General features: G+C 41.7%; 1 protein-coding gene across 1 annotated transcript in view; it reads right to left on the bottom strand.

The window, feature by feature from the left end:
* Positions 1 to 20,448, bottom strand: part of LOC139640835 (transmembrane protein 132C) — an 89,510-nt gene extending 69,062 nt beyond the window's left edge. The window contains exons 1-2 of the mRNA XM_071515014.1: positions 20,352 to 20,448; positions 16,741 to 17,650 (exon numbers count right to left, since the gene is read on the bottom strand). Of these exons, the coding sequence (XP_071371115.1) occupies positions 16,741 to 17,650; positions 20,352 to 20,448 (1,007 nt within the window). The remainder of the gene's footprint in view (positions 1 to 16,740; positions 17,651 to 20,351) is intronic.
* Positions 20,449 to 20,857: the final 409 nt, after the last annotated feature.

The following is a 20,857-nucleotide window of genomic DNA, read 5'->3' as shown; positions in this document are numbered from 1 at the left end:
AATTTTAATCTTGCTGCACATCGGTGTAGAGGGGCTTGAAATCGCCTCCCCAATGTTTACTCAAGATATCTTAAGCTATCTCTGTCTGCGGTAAGGAAGCAGCGCGGCTCAGGGTTTTCCCCGGGCTGCCATCGGCTTTAAACACATACAAAAGACGCACAAACACTGTCAGGGCCTCAAACATTAGAGACCCGAGAGCAGGTTGCTCGCAACCGTGTTGGTCTCCATGCTGTGCAGGAGGCGGTAGTGCGGCAGTTTGTGAAAAAGATATTGTGGCATTTTACCAAGGCTCAGGAGGATGGATATAGCTGACACTCACGTCCTCCGCTCAGCAGCAAGGAGATGGGGACGTCACACAGTAAATTGCCGACTGAACAGGAAAGCTGGATCCTATGAAATTTGCATTTTAACAGCTACAGTACACAAAAGTGTCAAGAGCCACTGCCATACAAGATGACACTGAGAACCAGGAAGAAGTGAGGGAGGGAATATGTGAAGGGAAAGAGTTAGACTCCAGTGAAAACCGGTGGGTGGTGGAAATCACATGAGGAAACACCACAGCATAAGTTTTTACTGTAGATGTTGGCAATTTCCGGCAAACTGTCCCCTGTTTAATTCCTTTAACTGTTATAACATCCATCTAGGTCAGTTTGTCCAGGTGTGTGTGTGTGTGTGTGTGTGTGTGTGTGTGTGTGTGTGTGTGTGTGTGTAGATACGCGTGCTTGTGTACATCTGCATTACAGGCCACCTATGCTGACGGCCATGTTACCGATCTCTTCAATTTCCATACATCATGTGAGTTTTACCTTCCCATCCATCCAATCCACAAAAATTACATTTTGCACTCAACTCATTTTCTTCTCTGCTGGGTTTTTGATGACTTGTTCCTCTCTCCTATTCATAATGGTACTGTAAACACTAATCTTTGTGGGATGGCATTTCAGATTATTGTTACTCCATCTGAGGACCATTTTGCCTGATGTTTTGCCTTGGCAAAAGGACTCCTGGTAGAGAGGTGATCAAAAAAAATCCATAATCTCTTTTCTTTGCCCTCAAGGTGACATCTGTTTTAAAAGAACTCTAATCTGAGCTGATATAAAAGGACTTTTGAAAAGCCATTCCACTGGACAGCTCGGTGTGTGTGTGTGTGTGTGTGTGTGTGTGTGTCTGTGTGTGTGTGTGATGTGTGTGTATGAACCTCTTTTTGCTGCCTCTCTCTGTCCCACAGAGGAAAAGTAATGGTGTAAGAGCCAATCATTTTGTGAAAAGGTTCCTCCAAAAGCCCTCACGCTGGAAGAAAAAGAGCCGAATCTCCACTCTGTATTATGAATAGCATTATGTCTTTAATACGGAGAATGAGACAAAGCCCTCTGATTGAGAGAGGCTACTTAGGCTGAAATGGTAATCAAGATGGTCACTAAGCTTTCTCCATTTGCTTTATCTGATACTATCAGTGATTTTAGTCTCTTTCATCCCTCTGGTGTTGCATACTAAATACAGCCACTTCATGAATATTTTGAAACTTGTAATTAGCTGAGAGATGACATGGGCTGAATGCTATAGGCGTTGCACAGAATGTCAACTTGGCCTAGGTAACTTGGAAGGCTGAGCACAGCTGAAGGTATCACCCTGACCCAAACAGACAGGCTCCTCTCTGCCTCAATCTGTGGAGGAGAATGGCTAGTCGCTCCTAATGGCATGCTGTAGCTGCATCCCTGTCCCTGTCCCCGGCCAGCTGGTGGCTCCCCTGCCCGCTCCCTTGGCCCCCCTCCCCCCGGTGTGGGACAGCTATCTCCCAGTATCAGCTGGAAATGTGATGGATGACAGGTGGAGGGAGAGAGAACAGGGCTCCTCAGAGCCCGTCAGGCCTGCTCCCACTACCCATTAGTCTTCCATTTAGCCCAGCGCTGGGCCAGCCACCCTGATCACACACACACACTTGAATTTTCTGGTCAATGATGAATCCCTAACCTTCCTGGGTGCAGGATGCGCCCAGAGCCTCCTTTAACAGGATAGAAAGAGGCCACTGTGGTTCATCTCTCTCAGTCTTCAGCCACTCTGACCAACCAGTTCGCTCCACTCCTCCTTCCTTACTGCCAGATAGTGATTCATGCTAAAGGAAAGGCTGTCATATTCTCACTGTCTGTCTAGGCTTGATACACACTGTGAAGGACAGGATTGCTCTCTGCTGGAAAGGCACATAAACAGTAGAGTGCACTGTAAAGGGCTTCGCCACAGTCAAACAACAGAGAGGTTTTGAATTCTTAACTTGACAGTTAGGAACATTGGGTCAGCTGTTTTAGGATGCTGTTTTTCATTCACTCTGGTGCCAATGGGCTTGTTGTCGGGTCTTTGGCGAGCACCAGCACTTCTCTCCACAGATCTGCTGGAATTGTAATTCCGCAGCCTGTTGGGTATATAGGTGCATCGATTAGGCTTGGGAGATCAAGTAGGGAGTGACAGGCAGAAAAGATCACAGGGTGCCTGATAAGAATCAATTGGCAGTGCTGATCAGCCCCCTCTGCAGCCCTAACAAGGCCCAGGCCTCTGACATCTGCCCCGGAAAAACTCATGTTGAACACAGAAACATTGACATCGGAGGCACCAAATGAACAAGTAAAGGTTGTGACCTTTGGAAATGCCAGCCAGTTGAATAACATAACCAAATTTGGAAGTGCATGTAAAATGCCACAGTTCAGCATCTGAGTAGTCAAATCCCAAGGTGTTGTGGTGAGAGTGAGACAAGCTGGAAATATTGAGCAGAGTGTACCTCCAGTAGACTGAGGAATTAGAGGAATAATACTGCTTGATATGTAGTCATACCACATGCTAGCATTATCGAGATGTGATTCAATCAAGTTGAGGTACAACATCTCCATCAAATCGGTCATTGAAACAAGAATCCCAAGCACCGTGCTGTAAGGGTAAGCCAAATATTGCATTATCCCGCTGCAACTTCCTGGCATAAAATCTAATCTTTAAGTCATTTCACGTTCCGGCTCCATATTCTTTTACGAGAACAGGGTCTCTTCAGGTTAATAACAGTTTCTTCCAAAGATTATTACAGGAAGAAAAGGATGAAATGTAAAGGGAGCTGCATTTTGATTATGCAGAGCACTCACTGTCCCATTTCCATCCAGGCATTGTCAGAATGTAAAAATGCTTTATCAAAACAGCATACTTGACAAAAGAGAGACTGATTTGTTTCACTTTATATATGATTAAGAAAAGGTGTTTGCCGATGCATAACTTAAAGAGTTTTGCACTTTGCACAGCACATTTCCTAACTTAGTGTGATGAGTGTATTTTCATATAAAAACCACAAGGACACTGTGTATTGCTGGTGGCAACAAGCAAGGTTTAATTTAACAAGTACCATATCACATTAAGTGACACTTTGACACTGACTGATAAATGTTGCAACTATAGGCAGAGAGGGGTTTGTTGAGTTTGAAATGGGGGATTAATGTTTTCCCACACACATTTGCCAAAAACTAGAGATAACATGGTGAATGCCTTTGCTAATCTGTGCTAACAAGCAGGATACCATCCCCTAACACACCCATTAAATCTCCCTGATAAAAGATACAGCTGTTTCAATCAAATTACAATGTTGAGGTGCCCATGAGCAAGGCACCCCCATCTGCTCCAGTGGACCTACTCAGCTGCCAACAGTAGAAAACTGTGGTTGTACTGGACAGATCCAAGGTGTGTATGTGTGTAAGAATATGAAGCAGGGTGTTTCTGAAAAAGAGCACGTGTGCTGAGCAAACTTTCCCTTCATAAATAAAGGTTGGAAGAATACAAGACATAATGCAAAATGGGGGAAAACAGTCATCTTTCAGTCACGTTTAAAACAATGTACAGCTTCTTTTGTTCATCATAGAAGTCTTTTTTAGAGACAAAGATTAACTACCGGGTATGAAAATACCCGGTAGTTATGATGTCATGACCTATGATGGGATTATGCACAATGGATTATGCTTACTGAATAAAAGTAAACCCACGACCATCATGGCAAGCTGCATACAGGCAACCCTACACCTATTTTTCCTGAAAGGCAAAACAGCTGCTGGGAACAGAATATAATCTGGATCAGAGAAGCCTCACAACAAGCAGAACTCAAAGCTGCCCATAGCGATTACAGCATGTAGGGCATGACTTGGAAATGTGACACCGAAAACCAAGGTTAAGACTGAAATGGTGACTTGATTGCCACTCCTTCACCGGGGGCGCTTAACATTTTATAATCTGCTGAGACAATTTAAGAAGAGAAGATTAAGAGAGACTGAGCAGAAGCTCCTGTAATAACACTTGTCAAGATTGATGGTCAGCAGCGGGAGAAAGCAAACCTCTGAGAACAAAGAGCCATTTCACCTGTGACAGAGAGATGCGTTGGTAGCCATGGAAACATTAGCAAACAACAGTGAAAAAATATGTGAGAGGATAATAAAAATGTGTTTGGATTTGCAGGCTATTTGGCATTCGTTTGTAATTACATGCCTTGAATACAATTTTAACACAAACAGGTTTCCTGCTTTCCAATTAACATATGAATGAGGATGTGGCCACAATGCTCTCATGCTCTTGTGTCATGCTCGCTGCTCAGTGATATACATTCATAAATCCAGGATCTGATGTTAGCTATTTCTACATTATGGCATGATAATATCTCTGTGTCATGGTTTCACGAGATGCATGTCACCGTTACCGCATAGCAATGAGGCAGCGCCGGGAAAGAGGGAAAAATCCATCTATAGTGTGGAGGCGTGATGGGGCTCTGCCTGAAAGCGTGGGTTCGATGTGGGTCGGAGGGGAGCGGGGCAGCGCCGGTGGCCCGCCAACGAGAGGGCCTCACCTCTGCCTGTACAGAGCAGAGCCGCTGCCAGGTACGTGTCTCACTGTCCTGATCCCTGGACGCAGCTGGCCAGATACACACAAGTTGACACACAAGGTAGGGATGAACAGAGCAAATCCCACATTTGGAGTGGTTTCCAACAGGGCTTGGCACAGAGGTCATCAGAAACAGGACAGAAATTACGTGCAAAGTGTGGGATTGGCAAGGCGACCTGTAGACCAAAGAAATCCACCCTGAGGATCATAACAGGTTAAGAGAAGCACATCGGCTCTAAATACCACACTACTAGATAAAACTGGATGGCTCATGCAAACCTGCATGTGAAAATGTAATGGTGAGCATAATCGGACGATATGCCTCTCTTGCAAAATGGAGTTATCAGCACAGTGAGGGTAAAGAGGGCAAAATAAATGGAATGCATCCCTCTTTGCCTTTGGCTGGACTTCCAGTGCGTTCCTTTTGGAATCAATAGAGAAATAGAGCAGACACTGATTATGTGGGCTCCCAGTAGAGCTCGTGTCCTTGGGCTTTTCACACATTGCACACCATTATGCCTCTTAAAAGCCCCAATTCTAAATAAAATTTAAACAAGACAGCCCAGATCAGGAACATTATAACATCCGATTTGAGGCATTTTGCTTTTCAAGCTGACCCATAGAGCTTTTTTACAAACAGTGGGAATATACTGTAGCTCGAAAAGTATTTAGTTGAGTGTGTATTCACAATTGCATTGTTTGGAATCATTGGAGTAAGATGCCACCTATTGTAGTTGCAATGGGTTGGAAAGTTGCAAAGTAACAAAGAACCATAAGTTTGGACACACCACATTTTTCATTAATTTTACTATTTTCCACATTTTAGAATAATAGTAAAACTATGAAATAACACAAATGGAATTATCCAGTGACCAAAAAAGTGTTAAACAAATCAAAACTATCTTATATTTTAGATTCTTTAAAGTAGCCGCCCTTTGCCTTGATGGAAAGGCAAAGGGTTTGGAAAGAAATTCAGACATAGGCATCAACTTCACTATTTATATTTGTCTGAGAAACAAATTCCAAGCATTTAAGCATAAGCCTTTAGATCAAAATGGCTTTAAGATCATGAAAAACATAGTACATTCAATCAGGTGTGTTCAAACGTTTGGCTGGTAGTATATGCAGAAGCTATGTTTAGATGCACAAAAAACTCAGAAATGTAGCTTGAACACTCTAAAATATGGATTAGAGTAAATACATCTTGTTTTGTAGTGTCATGGAAGTTTTTCTAAATCTATTCACAGATAAAGACTGTGGTGACAGAATGCTCAAACGGACAGCTTAGGCATTCTCACATCCATCTAATTAGAGGTAACATCATGTCCTCCGTCAAACTTCAGACTCACAGTGTAAACTTGAGAGACTGAACCCGAGGTCACCCACAGTATTTTTCTTCCCAGACACGACTCGAGGACGGTGCTATTTAAAATGTAGTTTGTCTTCCTGAGGAACAGATGGCTAATAAACATGTCTACTACATTTTTAGAGTTTTGATCAGAATTGTTTGAACAGACTCCATTTACAAGCAGCTGTTCTTCAACTATTAAATCCCTGTCTTTTTGTTTGCAGTGTTGTTGATGTCAGTGTGACTTGAGAAAAGGAGTGTTTTCTCCAGCACCACTGAACATGCTTCTCTATTGCTTCACTGAACGCACATTCTGTTTACTGCACTTGCGTTTACTTGGATGAGCAATTTACTCTGTTCCACTTTGTATATAAAGCTAAAAGTCCCAATTTCAAACGGTTTTGCACAGAGCTGCCCCTGTGGGTCGGCCATGTCTGGTGCCATCATGGGCGCCATCCGACCATAAACGTACCTAGGGAAGTGGGGGAAAACGTTCAGTGAGAAAGTGTGGCTCTGTGTCTCCCAAATTGGAATCCATTCATGGTGTAATACTTTTATGTCATTAGCATTGTTGGAAAGATCATCCCTTTTATCAAGACCTTTCATGACTATGAGAAGAAAATGGCCATTCATCTAATTGCCTTGCCTGTTTTTGCTTATCCTCATTTGCTTACTGTAACCACTAAGAATGCGACACTAACTGCGAGATAATTACCCACTCTAAAGTGACAGTCAAGAAATAATACAGCCAGGTACAGTGACCATGAAAAAACATATACAGATAATTATGTTTATTCTTACACTCCCCCACTCCACCTCCTTAAGAAACAGCATTAAATCAAATTCCCTGGCTCCTATAAGCTGAACATCATTCAAGGTCTCCTGGAGGGCCTTGAAGTCTCTCGGAAAAATAAAAAGTTAAACTGTTATTATTATGATACAATCCAGCTGTGACCCAAAGAATCAAGGTTGAAATTAATCTTGGCTGAGACTTTAGCAGACTAGAGAAGGGCTATATAAGACATATTTCTAGGGGCATCAACTCTAACATGGAAGGACATAATTGGTTTTGTGTATGTACAAAAGCTCTACTTCAACAACTAATGGGAGACAGCCGCTTTTGGCTTAGCTTGTGTGTCATATAATGGATGTGAATATGGATAAGTGTATGAAACTATATGAGCGAATCAACCTATCACTCATTTATGGAAAGAAGTGTCATCTGAAAATCAGAAGAGGCCATTTACCTGAAATGGAACATTTTATATCAACACTTGAATCAGTTCTGTGGGATGGACATCTACTTATTAGCCTTGCAGAATCCATAAAATAATTAGCCTAAATTAAATGTGAACAGCAAGCACACGGGGTCTAGCTTAGAGACTGTAATTAATTATAAGCAAAACGCTTTGATCATGTTTATGCTTAGCAGAGAATAAAAGTGTGAGGGGCAAAAGATAAGTAAAAGACTAGGGACCGAATAAGCTGACCCATTAATTAGCACTCTATAATGGATAGAATGAATTATTATGATTTAATTTAGTCATTCTACAAAGAAATAATTGCCGCTGCATGTATAATACGGAGAAGGAAAACGTATTGTGATCTTTGGGACTCTATTCTTGTCAGTATATTCATCAGTAGAGAGAGCTTGGCCTCTATTAACTTCAAGCATGGCATGATGATTGTGACGAGAGAGTTATCTAATATTCCTCAATATTCAACTAGCATGCTAATCTTACCTGTAACAGTGGGTCAAGGTGGTTTCCAATGTGATCAGTAGCTCACACAGAAAGCTTAATATCTACGAGTAAATACTGAACAATAAAGCCGGTTCAAATGTGAGGAATGGAGTGAGATTGCTGACAGAATCAAAGTGCACCAACAAAATTATTATTCACCTTCCTCTCTGAAAGCCCTTTACTGTGAAGTCCATAAGCAGAGGCAATAGCACACTGCAGCCGGACCTGTGCTCCCCTCTGATATGCTGCACTCTACGTTGGATGTGGACATAAAGAGTAGAGAAGAAGGAACAAAAACACCTGCTATACAACCAGTGAGCATACTGTGTTGCACTCTGATTATATATGAATGGCATTTCTGCGCCTACTGTATTTTCACCAAGAGAGTGCCAACTAGCAGGAGGAGCCCAGGCAGGTGATACGACCCCCCATGGAGCCGTGTGGGAGAGATAGGGGGGTGCGGGATGTGGGAGCCATGCACCACTCTGTTCTGCTCTGTTATACTACTGCCATTTCTCTGTGTATCCAGCTTTTGGCAGGAGTGTTTGTTAACAGGACCTCAGTCACCCGCTGGTGAGGCCACAGATGCGCCTGTGATCCAATCTGCCAGCTAATAAAAATGTAAGAACTTAATGGGATACAGTTGAAACGGCAAGCTCAGCATAAGAGACGGCGAGGTTTGACACCTCGTAGCGCCCGACGCGCCGCCTTATTGAAAACGTGAGGAGAATCCTTACCGCACAGGGGAAGAAAAAAAAATGACTCCGCAATGTTCACATGCGATGTGCTTTGGTGTCCATTTTCGTAGGCGGATTCATCACTGCGTCCAAGAGCGTAAACGGAAGAGAAGCATGTCTGCGAAAACCAGACTGATTCAAGCGGCTCCAAGAGTCTACTGTTGACACCGATAGCCACTTTAACGGAAAGAAGCGTCAGTTTGTTTTGGAAATGCACAAGCACTCCGCTGCTGCTTGCCAAATCATATTCAAACCTCTCCCAGTCTAAATATAAACAAACAAAAAAGGAATTATTCATGACTACTAGGAGACATCTGACAAGATTCATTTAATGCATGTTTGACCCCCTCTCAGATACACTTAGTCTTAATCGTCTATATCTGGTCTCTGGAGTGATTCTGTCCCCCACTTTCAAATGGAGCAACTGTTTCAAGAAAATGGCTTACGGCTTCAATGCCCACCAATAAATGACAAGGCATTTTCTTAAGTCTTTCATCACATTATTTTCCCCTGCAGAACCGGCCCAGTGGCTGCTGATTCAGTGCCTGTTTATAGCCAGCGATGATGGCTCTCAAAAGCGATTGCACCATAATGAATCGCATATGAGTATCTGACCGCCGGGGAGATCTGTGCGTTGTGGTCTCATATATGTGATAAGAGGGGGGTCTCCCACTTGGCACAAGCCAGCTACTACATTGTATAAGTAAAGGCATTGCTGTCCATTACTCAGCCTGAGCATTTAAGCAGAATTAAAGTTAATTCTGTTAATTATTAGCTTTACGGGGGCTGTTTGCCACAGTTGACTGGCTCAGGCCATTAGTAGTCAGCAGCTAGAAGCCTGGTGTTGAGACATGATGCCTTCAGTTCCCTTCACCTCCCTTTCTGTCTGCCTGTGAGTGAAAGACCAGTAGGTTAAGATAATGTACTTACTTGCCGTTTTTGGATGACTTTAATGCATACTATGCAGGGTCAAAGATTAACGGGAGTTTGGGGCAAAAATCACTTTGAAAGTTCCCAAAAAATGCCAAAAGGGCAAAAAGTACTCTGTTTTGCATTTCAGTCTGTTCACTTTTTTTTTGTTGAGTTGTCATATATTCATGCGTGAATGCGACTACTGTCCCCTGTGGGCCACCATAGGTGATTCATAGGAGCCTAGGACTGGAGAAGTTTTTCCATTGCGTTCTGGGCGAGAAAAACGGGGCGATTTTTGATCAGAAAACAACCAAGCAAGCAGCCTGAAGCAGGAGAAGATGTCTAAAATTGTTACTCTTTTTATGTGATGGTATATTATGATTCAAAATAAAACAAATCTTTGTGGTACAAACTGAGTGCTTATTTGCCAATATGCAATGCAAATGTATTATTTGAAAGTAAAATTGCCTCCAAAAATGCCTGTAAAATCAGATCAAGGGGGCAAAAAATGCCCTCTGGAAAAATGTTAATTTCTTAACCCTCGTATCATGTTTTTATGTATCCCAGGTGAGAACAAACAGTAGAAAAAACAGTTTCCACCTTCTGTGGACAATTAATTTTGGATTAATCTAACTCTATTAATTCTATTTTATTCTATTCTATTCTGCTGATATTTTAGGCCATCGCTGCGTGCATACATTAGTTCACTGTTGTCCATCAGCACACATAATGAAGCGTAATGGTAGATAATTTGTTCACTGATGCAGTGCCTTTTAAAGATGAGGCAAATTGATTCTCCCACAGTAGCTCATACTTTTGGTATTCACAGTGTGCACTGTGTTCACAGACCTGTCAGCACACATACACAAACACACTCACATACACACACACACACACACACACACACACAATCTGATTACACAAGCCTGACAGTTTTATTTAAATCTGTTTGCAGACAAATGTTTGGTAGAATGTTCTTCATGGGGGGCAAATGATTAAACAAATTGCATGCAGAAAACCAACAGTGTTTATCTGCAAGCGCACTGAAACACACAAACAGTCCTGACACACATGCATGCACACATATAGCACAAGCACAAACACCCAATCACACAAAGCAAACATGCTAACATACCACCACACACACACACACACACACACACACACACACACACACACACACACACACACATGTATCTATATATATGTACGGTCAATTTGTGAAAACTAGATGAAAATATCACCGTAGCAATCATATCTTTGCACTGATGATGACACAGAATTTTGTGTCATTACAACCAATTTTATTCCAATCTGTCCTCATCTCATTGCCATTTCAGGGGAAGGCAAATGACATCCAAGGGAGCAAGATCACACAAAGAAGTCTTCAGAGACATTTCTAAGACCTAAATGTAAAGTCACTCTCAAGTTGGATGCTATCGAGTGTCATAATACACTTGACTGTGTTATTGAGCTAGATATTGATTTGGACAAAAGTCAAAAAGTTGGTCGCACACACCTAATACCCCAATATAGACAGCTCAGGAATTGACGGTGCGAGCATTTCACTCGCATTTGCTCCTAAAAACAGATGTTTGCGAATGAGAATTTCACAGCTTTTTATGGCTACACTGTCGTTTTTTATCTAAATGCTGTCGTTGTGATCAATGTGTTGGCCATTGTTTTCAAAACTACAATTCCCAATTTGGTGGTGAGTGAATGGGCAACAATCAGGATCCTCAGTAGAGTGGGCTGTGAGTTCTGGAAGAATTCATGTGAGCTACTTTGAAGAGATGGATAACGACAAACACTTTTACAACTGAACAAATACAGACCCTGTAAAGAAAATGTACTGTCGTCACCTATAGTGCTGCTGCCACAGGTAGGATATACACGTACAAAAAAACAGTGGCAAACAATGTTCCACTGGTTAGAGTTCACCAACAACTTGATGTGTTGCAAGTACTACGAGGCCAACTTGAAGGTGGCAGGCAACTCTTGTTTTGTGAATGGGAGCCCCCATTTGACAAGACGCTGTTCTTAAACACATCTCAAGGAAACACATACAGTGCCGTGACTTGTACCTGGCCAAACAAAAGCAACCGCTAGTGGCAGTTGTAAGGAGGCAAGTGGTGTTATCTGTCACTCACACACACACACACACACACACACATACACACAAATGCAAAGAGTAATACTGGCAGATGAAATGTGAAATGTCTGCCCACTGTTTATTAATAAAACCTGACACTTTTAATTTGTAAATGTGTCCCTAAATTTCTTTCTGTACTCCTACATTTTTTAAAGCTGAAATCCGGGATTCTAATTTGAGGGTTTGATTCTAAGTGTTCTAAGTTGTTCAGACTACAACCAAACAAAGAAACAATTAGTGGAAGTATTATATTATCAAAGAAGGTGTAGCAGCCAGTGTTGCTTGTGTGACATCAGCTCACCAGTAAACAGTTCCAACAGTAAAAAATGGCATCCCAGGACCAGGTAATTTGATTTTGTAATGAAATTAGGTAATAACATGGCTTATAATGGTGTAAATACTGCGACTTGACAGTAACAGCAGCCTATATATGCTAGCATAAAGGTCAGGTTGGCCAAAAATTATTTTCAGTATAAGCTCTAGGCTTACAATGGTGGGTTAGCATGCTAACTAGCTAGCGGCACTCGGCTACCCAGCGCAGGTAACCTGTGTAGGCTAATGTAGCTGGATAGTTAGCTGACTTTTGTGCTACCTGGTCAAAAATTTCAATAGCAGTCAATGGAGAGCGTCTCCAATCATGGTAATACTGCTAATTGGTATTCTGCAACCTGACTTCACAGTCAGATGGATAAAATAACTATTTATTACTGGAAAAAAGTCCCAAATTCTAGTTTTAAATTAGGAGCACGTGCTCCTATGAAAATATGTTACTGTCGAGCCCTGCTTTGCTGTTGAAACATTGGCCACTTTATCAGTAAATTTCATATTTTTTTATCGAAGCTACTGGTGTGCAACCACATTTTTGACTTTTATTCAGTGTTTTTCTCCAATGGGCTGCATCCCATCACTGGTGGTGTGTGCTCCCTTCTAACTTCTGATTATTGATCCAACACAGAGTTCTCTACAGCAGAAAGTGAACATTTTGTCTGGAGAGTAAGTTACATATACAAAAGAACTGAGAAATAAACTATAAGGAATTTCTGTTCTCATTAAATGCTGTGTTACTTTAATCGACTAATCTATTGTTAAAATGATGGCTCAGCATGGTCAGGGAGGACAATGCACATATAATGACACTCACTGTACAATGAGGCATGCTGTAGTAGCATTGCACCAAGATAGGAAATAGGGCAATTTTCTTTTTGTGTGCTTGGTTTTCTTTATACCACTAGAGATTGTGCAAGAGGAAAATATTCTTTAAAGTCACTTCCATGCATTTCATTTGCATGTAAACCATCTAATACTGAGAGATAATAATGAATTATCAATGACATGTAACAATCCTAATTGCTGGCACAATGATACCAGAAAACAAATTAACAACTTCAGCTTATACATGATATGCATATTAAATTTAACAGTCTTTTCCTTCATTTGAATCCTTTGCAATGGGGAGGGATTTGATGGTGTGCAGAAATCTCTCTATTCTTTGAAGACATTATAAGGAGTAATTGCACTTGATAAAGCAAACAGTTCTGGAGTATGAACATGTTACTGTTACCCATCTAACAGCGCAGCAGGAAAATATCAAATTAGAATCCAAACACAGGAATACACCATGATTAAAGAGCTAATCCTGCCTAATCCTGTTTAGTTCACAATCATTTAGTCTATGATAATGTCCTTTGACATTGATAAGCCATTTTAAAATCATCTTAAGACACATTATAATTGCCAGTATATCTAGCAAATCTCTACACACTTTGCAGCACCTGATAATGTAATGATTGCCACATAATGTAATAACTTGTCAGAAATATAATAAATTGCTGGATATTGCAATGACATTATCGCATTAACTGGCATTTATTACTTCATAAGGGGTGTAACACATTTTTAACAGATGATACAATAAGAATATTACTAATAATAATTTTACTCGTTACATGATTAGTCAATACTATTACATCATCAGTTAAAAATATGATACATCCCTTTTGAAGTAATTGCCAGCTATTCAACTTATTTTCAACCCATTTAGAGTGACATTTTTAGTAGATTTGGTTATTACATAATCCATCAGTTGCTACACACTTGCATTGTATTATGAAAACAAGATGATAACGATTTTGTGATGTCTACTCATTATAGATAACGGTGCATGTGAACACTATAGTACTCTGAGGATACTTTCACTACAGGGAGCTGTAGAAAACAGGAGAACTGATCTCAGGAGAATGTAATTAAATAGGTTTAAAATATGTTATTCCTATACCCTGATATATATAGTTCATTCTGTCTTTGTGAATATTAACTGTTGTCTCCCCTAACCAGAAACAAGAGATGTCACCTGATACACAGCTCAGCATACAGTAGAATGAATTAGAAACAGAGTAGATGAGGTGACAGTGACAGGATCCTGGATTGTTGGATGTAAGAGTACATGTTGTTCAGAGCTCATAGCACAAAACTCATATGCTTGTAACAACCATGTTCACAAACACTGATTAGACTCTCCAAGGATGTGACCTCTTGAAATGATTTTCATTTGCTGGGCAATCATAGTTCAAGGCAATGGTATACTAAGAAGGGTAAGTGTTTTGAGAGATTGCGGCTATTCAGCGCAGTCCACCAACCAGAGTGAGTGATTGAAATTTCCTCAAATTAAAATAAGATCACATTGTGAACATTTGGAGAACACTCTTATTCCATTGTGCCCTATAGTACCATGACTATATGCACTTTTTTTTAGCATGGGTGAACTGGATCCCTATGCCTCCATTGGCGATGATGGATTTGAAAAATGTAAACATCACCATTATTAACAATAACCAAAACAATCAGCTTCATATGATCTTTCAGGGAAACATTTATGGTTTAATTTACAACAAAGTCATTTAATTTCTTTCTGGTGGACGAGTGACATATCAAAGGAAGGAGAGAGAGGAAATGGAGAAATCTGCTGATAGTGTGTCACGGTGATTCATAACTTATGATATTCACGAAATGCACCGACTGTTTGACAGTCCACACCAAAATCCCTCTGAATTTGAAAGAAGTAAACTGAACTTTCCTGTCTCTGAGTGACACAGCCTAATAACACAGAGGAGGCCAAATCAAATCAAAGCCCATCAAATTAAAAGTAGCATGTCAAGACAGAAATATTCCAGCAAGGCATAACATGCTGGGCAGCCACAAAGTAACAAATTGGCTGGATGATTGGCTATTAAAAAACATGTGAAATTAGCTTTCATTGCATAAAATCTATCACAGCATGAGCCTTTGAGTAAAATGGATTTGAGGAAGTTTAAAATTGAGTTGGAGAAGAGGAAAGAATTATTGAGGGTCTCACTGGCCATTTTCATTTTCTTTCGAATTTAGCCTTTTTCATCCAGTGTATCGGGGAAGAGGCTATGAATACAATACAGATATGTTGTTGCCCATGTTCATGTTGAATAAGGCACACAATTCAGAACAGGAATAGGAAGGATTTGGCCTTGAATTTTGCCATTACGTGTACCAAACCAGCTATCTAATAAACATTTTAAACTAAAATAAGGAAAAGCCAGCAGCGATATTTGACAAATTTCACAGGATCAGAGGCGCATCCTGCATTCAGAGGTAGACAGCCAATAATGTCTGACACAGAGGTGTGTAGTACACAGATGATAATGATGTTGTGAATATAGAGATCAAAGTCTCCTCGCTCTGGTGATTAAGCGTCCAAACAAATGCATGTATGAGGACAGCCTTATCACCTAGGACCACACAGAGGCCTTTCCATATCTGTAGCTCTCAGATGGCCAGCCTGGGCCTGCCATGTGCGCCGCTGCCAAATAAAAACACCACAGGCATTGCCTCTGTGGCCAGCCTGGCCTGTTCATTTCACTGATGAAAGAGATCATCTGAGTTTCTCAATTTAGAAAAAAACTTGTCATTGCCTTATCACTCCAGGACAACTAGCCGGTAATTAAATGTTGCACAGGAAGGAAATAATTCTGGCAAAATTTGTTTGGCTTGTTGAGACTTCACAGCTATTTTATTATTACCTTGACTCCAATTTCAGGGCTAAAAAACATTCTGTATCTTTTTTGTGACCTGGTATGATCTGATCTTCATTAGCAAACCACTGGCAAAAAGACAATAAGAGTATATTAACCTCTGCTTGAAGTTTTTTCTTTGTGTAAACATTATGTTATGCTGTACAACTACACTTGCATGCTTTGCACCTTGCCTAAGCAGAAAACATTCCTATTCAGCATATGGCTTGTTTTCCTTTACGCAGGTTGATAAATTGGCTTGACCCCTTGTTACTGCATCTCCTATGGTTTATAAATGTTCTAAACCAGCGTGATTAAGATCGGCCTCAGTCATTACACTAATGGACATGCATTTTAATTAATGACATCCTCATTTGCATTGTGTGTTAATTATCTAAAACACTTTGTCTCGTCTGCACAGTGTAATTAGTACCTATCTACAGCTTCAATGAATGTAGTCATTTTCATAAGATAACCATGTTCTCTGCCTATTTTGCTGAGGAACAAATTAATGCTTGGTTAACCTGACTTAAGTTACTTTCTTTATGGAGGCCAGACAAAAACAAGTTATTATGAAGTTAGCTCTAAATTTTACAAGGATCCCACCGACTAAACTCAGAAAAACTGAACTTCTAAGTATGTCCATCATTACATATAAAACATGATTGTCTTCATTTTATTATTATTCTTACATTTAAACTGGGACTATACTGTCACAACAATTTTAATAGACACTAGTTCCACCAAAACAAATGTATATTCTTTAGGGAATTGTGAAACAAATGGTTACAAAATATACAAAAGTCAATAGATGCTGCCTGCAGAATTCCGCTGTCTGGCATCCCTGCTTTGCCCAACAGTGGAAGTCTGCAGCCAGACACATTTCGTGGAAGCAGAAGAAGAAACATGTTCTTACCTAAGAGTAAAGATCTCCACAGGAGAGTAGGCTGACACAGTGATGAAGGCGGAGACTGTGTCCCTCTGTCTCATGGGTGTGGCCGGCACCATGACCATGAAGTTATTATCCAGCCTGTGCTCAGCGAGGGGCGGAGGAGCGGGGTTCTGGTAGAGCCTCACGCTGCCGATCCTCCTCAGAGGGGTGGAGGTGTAGGAACCAAACAGCCCTTCCTGGGCCGAGCGGATGTAGTTGTCCTTCCTTGTCTCCTCTGTGTGGCACTCCCCTGCTTCCGTGGACTGCAGCATGTAGTAGAGCTCCACCGGGGTTCCCTCAGACACCTCGAGGTTCCTCTGGCGCCCCGGCACCACGCTGGGTGGGCTGAACCAGCCGGCCAGGGGCTCCAGCTCCGCCACGCACAGCCCCAGCTCCCCCTTCAGCTGGCACGTGCCACGCACCTCCTGGGTTTCATGGAAAGCGAACATGCGGACGCAGGGCAGCTTGTCAATGGCACTGTAGTCGTCCCAGTCCCTGCCCGCCACATAGAACAGGACCTGGACCTTGGGCTTGGCCAGGTGAATCTTGTTGTTCATGATGAAGGTCTTCACCTTCCAGTTGACGGTAAACATGGAAGAGGCAGGAAAAGTCCCCGGGCTCTGGAGGAGCTCCAGAGGGACGGGCTGCTCCACAGACAGAGGCCCGTAGCTGGCATTGACTGAGGGCAAACTGCGGGCCTGGTAGATGAAGAAGGGTTCAGTCCGTGACAGCAGGCTAGAGTTTCTCATGAAGTCCTGGTTGGCCTCTTTCAGGAAGAATGCAGAGTCAGCGCTGAGCACCTGGTAGTTGACAGGCAGGTACGTGGGGATGGAGGAATATCTCTGCAATCCCTCTAAGACTCGACAGTCAGCTACTATAAGACAGAGGAGAAGAGCTGAGTCAGGACAAGCTCACCACAAGATCACTTGTTGTAGCCTACTCTGCCAATAAGCCTTTACTGTATATGAAGAGTCTTTCAGCAAAACTAGAAAGGCAGGAGTGAGTGACAGTCATTTGGAGCAGTAGAAGAGTGGTGGCACTACACATTTTCCCTTTAAGTTCAGTGACAAAAGACAGCAGCTGTGTTATATTGACGACGCAAATATCCCTCTCTTCATTGTGTTGTGTTGTAGTTAAATTATCATGGCGTGTCACAAAGGCATTACAATATATGTTTTAACGCCTTTATAATCTGTCTGGCTCACTCCATGAGCTATATATTGAAGCTGGCACATATATGTCCCAGTAGACTTGAAATTGTGAGAATGCTGTGAGGTGATGTGAGTAGGGTATATGCTTATATCATCATGAAAAATACAAAACATGACATTAAAAGATTAGGCCCATGCATCTTGAAAGGCTATTTTTTGTCATTTTCTAGCTGGTACAGATTGCAAAACATCACATCCTAATGTTTTGTTTTCACTCTTTATTTCACCAGCACCTGGAAACGCGGTAATGCTGCAGTATAAATTAGCTCCATAGTGTAATATCAACCAGTCGGAGTGAACCTCCAGCTCTGCCAAATGCATTCCGCAACTCTGTCACCCAATTCTTAGGAAATTGCACAGTCAGTAAAGGTTCCAACACAACTTAAGAGGCACTTCAAAGAGGATAAATACCTAATATATACTGTGGACTAAGTGGAGATAAATTAACTAGGCTAAGAAAATAAATATCCGCAGCAAACAGGGGCCTGTCTCCCAGAGCCAGTTCATCATAGTCAGGGTATCTTTGTGATAGCTGGCTTCACAAAACTTACAATGGCAATGTTGTGTAACTGGTCTCATGAAGGTGGTGATCACCTGGTTCTGTCAACCCAAGATTTGCTATGGGCGCGCTCACATAAAAGAGGCGGGGTTTGTAACAAATAGCCAATCACATGCAACACAGACAGATCAAGAGCAGTGTATTTAATATGAGATAAGATGAAACGATTGATCTACGTGGGGAAATTAGGTCGTTGCAGCGGTAAAAGTAACATGATTCAGTGAGGAAAAGGAAATAGAATATAAGCACACAACTAGAATACAAAAAGAAGCAATAAAACATTCACACAATAACAGCAATAGACTATGAATAAAACTGTGGGATTATCTAAACATATGCTGCCGACAATTCCAACACTTTAGTAGACTGTAAAAGTGGGTAAGAGAAAGATTGGATTACCAACATTTGTGTTCTTTTCTCATGAAGAACAAACTATCTGAATGAATAAATATGAGCAATACAAAAACATTGTAACTGCAAACATAACACTGCTGCCAAGCCTAGAGAGGATTGCTGGAGTAAAATTGTAGATAGTGTAAATGCGTAAATAAATAGTCTTACCACTGCCAGTCAATAAGGGGCAGTGGTCATACTTTTCATTGATCCAATACTGTGTCGTCATGTACTTTAGGGCTGCAGTGTTGGGAATATAGGTGCAATATTGCATCAATCAGTCTCGGGAGTCATATGAAAGAATTTCAGCACTTAATATGCATTTATCTTATCTCATGCCCATGCGGGTTATTAGACCTGTGAAAACACGGATTATAGAACATGAAAGAGCCATATGCAGGAACGATGTCAAATCTCCCATAGCCAAACGTTTCCTCCTACTGTGTCATAGAGCAGATCAGCAAGACATGCAGGGGTGGAAATGTAGAACAGAGGTTACTTAGGGCAGAATGCAAATGGATTTCCTATATGAAAACTCAATACCCAGATGGTCTGAATGAAGAATTATCTCTTGCCTGTTTTTTGTAACCTTTTTGTAAATCTCGTGTCCTTTCTTGTAAAAGCCCTGACTGGATATGCAACAATTAATTAGTCTGTCTTGTACTTAGTGTATGCTTTTCATGTCCAGCTATACCTAGTAATTGTCTGTATTCATGCAATTGTATAGACCTCCTATAGCCTCATTTCCTTCCTGATTAACTAATTGTTATTTTAAAAAAGGCTCCAGGATCCTCTGGGAATGGTGATGCCATTTTTCCAGAGAGTTGATTGGTGAGGAGATGTTTTTTTTTATAAGTTTGGGTCCGATAGCCTGAACATAAGCTGTGCAGGAGCAGGTTAGGTGCCTGAGTTACTATGGCGATGTACCCCGCTATAAAGTGAGCCACCATCCGAAACCGAGAAAAAGTCTGGGTTAAGCCGAGGGTTAACTCTCTAACCCACTAAACTCGCTTTGTGAGACTGGGCTCTGGAGGAGATATTGTGCAATTACTGTATATATAGGTGTAAAGAAAAGGTCTGGCTTCCAATTAAATCATCAATAGATGTTAATCATAATCACAATTAAGCTGCAGTGCAGGTTAACCTCTAATGTTCAGTAACAAGTGCAAAATGTTCTATAATGGTGCATGCTCTTGGGAGGGGACAGGTTGACAGTCCCTTTTGTATCCCCTGTGGCCCTATTGGTCAAGGAACCACACTACACACATATGAAAAGGTTTTAATCACATCGAGAGTGGGCTTTGACCTTCTTCTCAAGAGCAATCTGCTGTGTGATTACACTCCCACCGCACACTCCCATCTTCACGCTGGCTGCCAGAGGATTTCATTCCTTAGCCCACCCTTGTAAATCAATGTCCTGACAATTTACAAACCAGCCGGGGATTTGTGATTCATGATGCCCCTCATGACCTCAGTGCTGCCCCGCTGAGGGAGGCAGGGGCGCAGGCAGGCTCCACCTCTGAAGGGCATCACCACTATGTTTAGGGACTCTCAAAGCGGGCGCGGCACCGGTCCCACATAAAGCATCAGTTAACCGCGTCAAAGTAAACACTCCGAAGCAGACCTCCCCGTCCTTGCGGGAACACGGACTACCGAGCAACAGAGCGCCGCAGAGCAATTTGTATTTTTCCTGAACAAGCAGGAGTTTTGTGTTGTTTGTACGCGGGAGGCATTGTCGTATATGTAGCTTTACGACACTGACAAATGAAAAGCTTGATAGTCCAGCAAGAGCAAAGCAAGACAGAACAGTCAGGAACAAAGTCATCCTCTGGTCCCTGGGTGGTAATATTTCCACTCCCAAGTCGGGGCCCTGATGTCTCCACTGAAGTGGCAAGCCAGGATAAAGTGCTTTCTCCACAGGCCAGGGACCTCTCTCTCA

The sequence above is a fragment of the Centroberyx affinis genome, unplaced genomic scaffold (genome assembly GCF_046629955.1).
Source record: "Centroberyx affinis isolate AG114_WGS23_722 - 3 ecotype Tasmania unplaced genomic scaffold, CSIRO-AGI_Caff_v1 ptg000297l_1, whole genome shotgun sequence".
NCBI lineage: Eukaryota > Metazoa > Chordata > Actinopteri > Beryciformes > Berycidae > Centroberyx > Centroberyx affinis.
The sequence above is the reverse complement of the archived record's forward strand: the minus strand, read 5'-3'. Positions and strand labels throughout refer to the sequence as shown.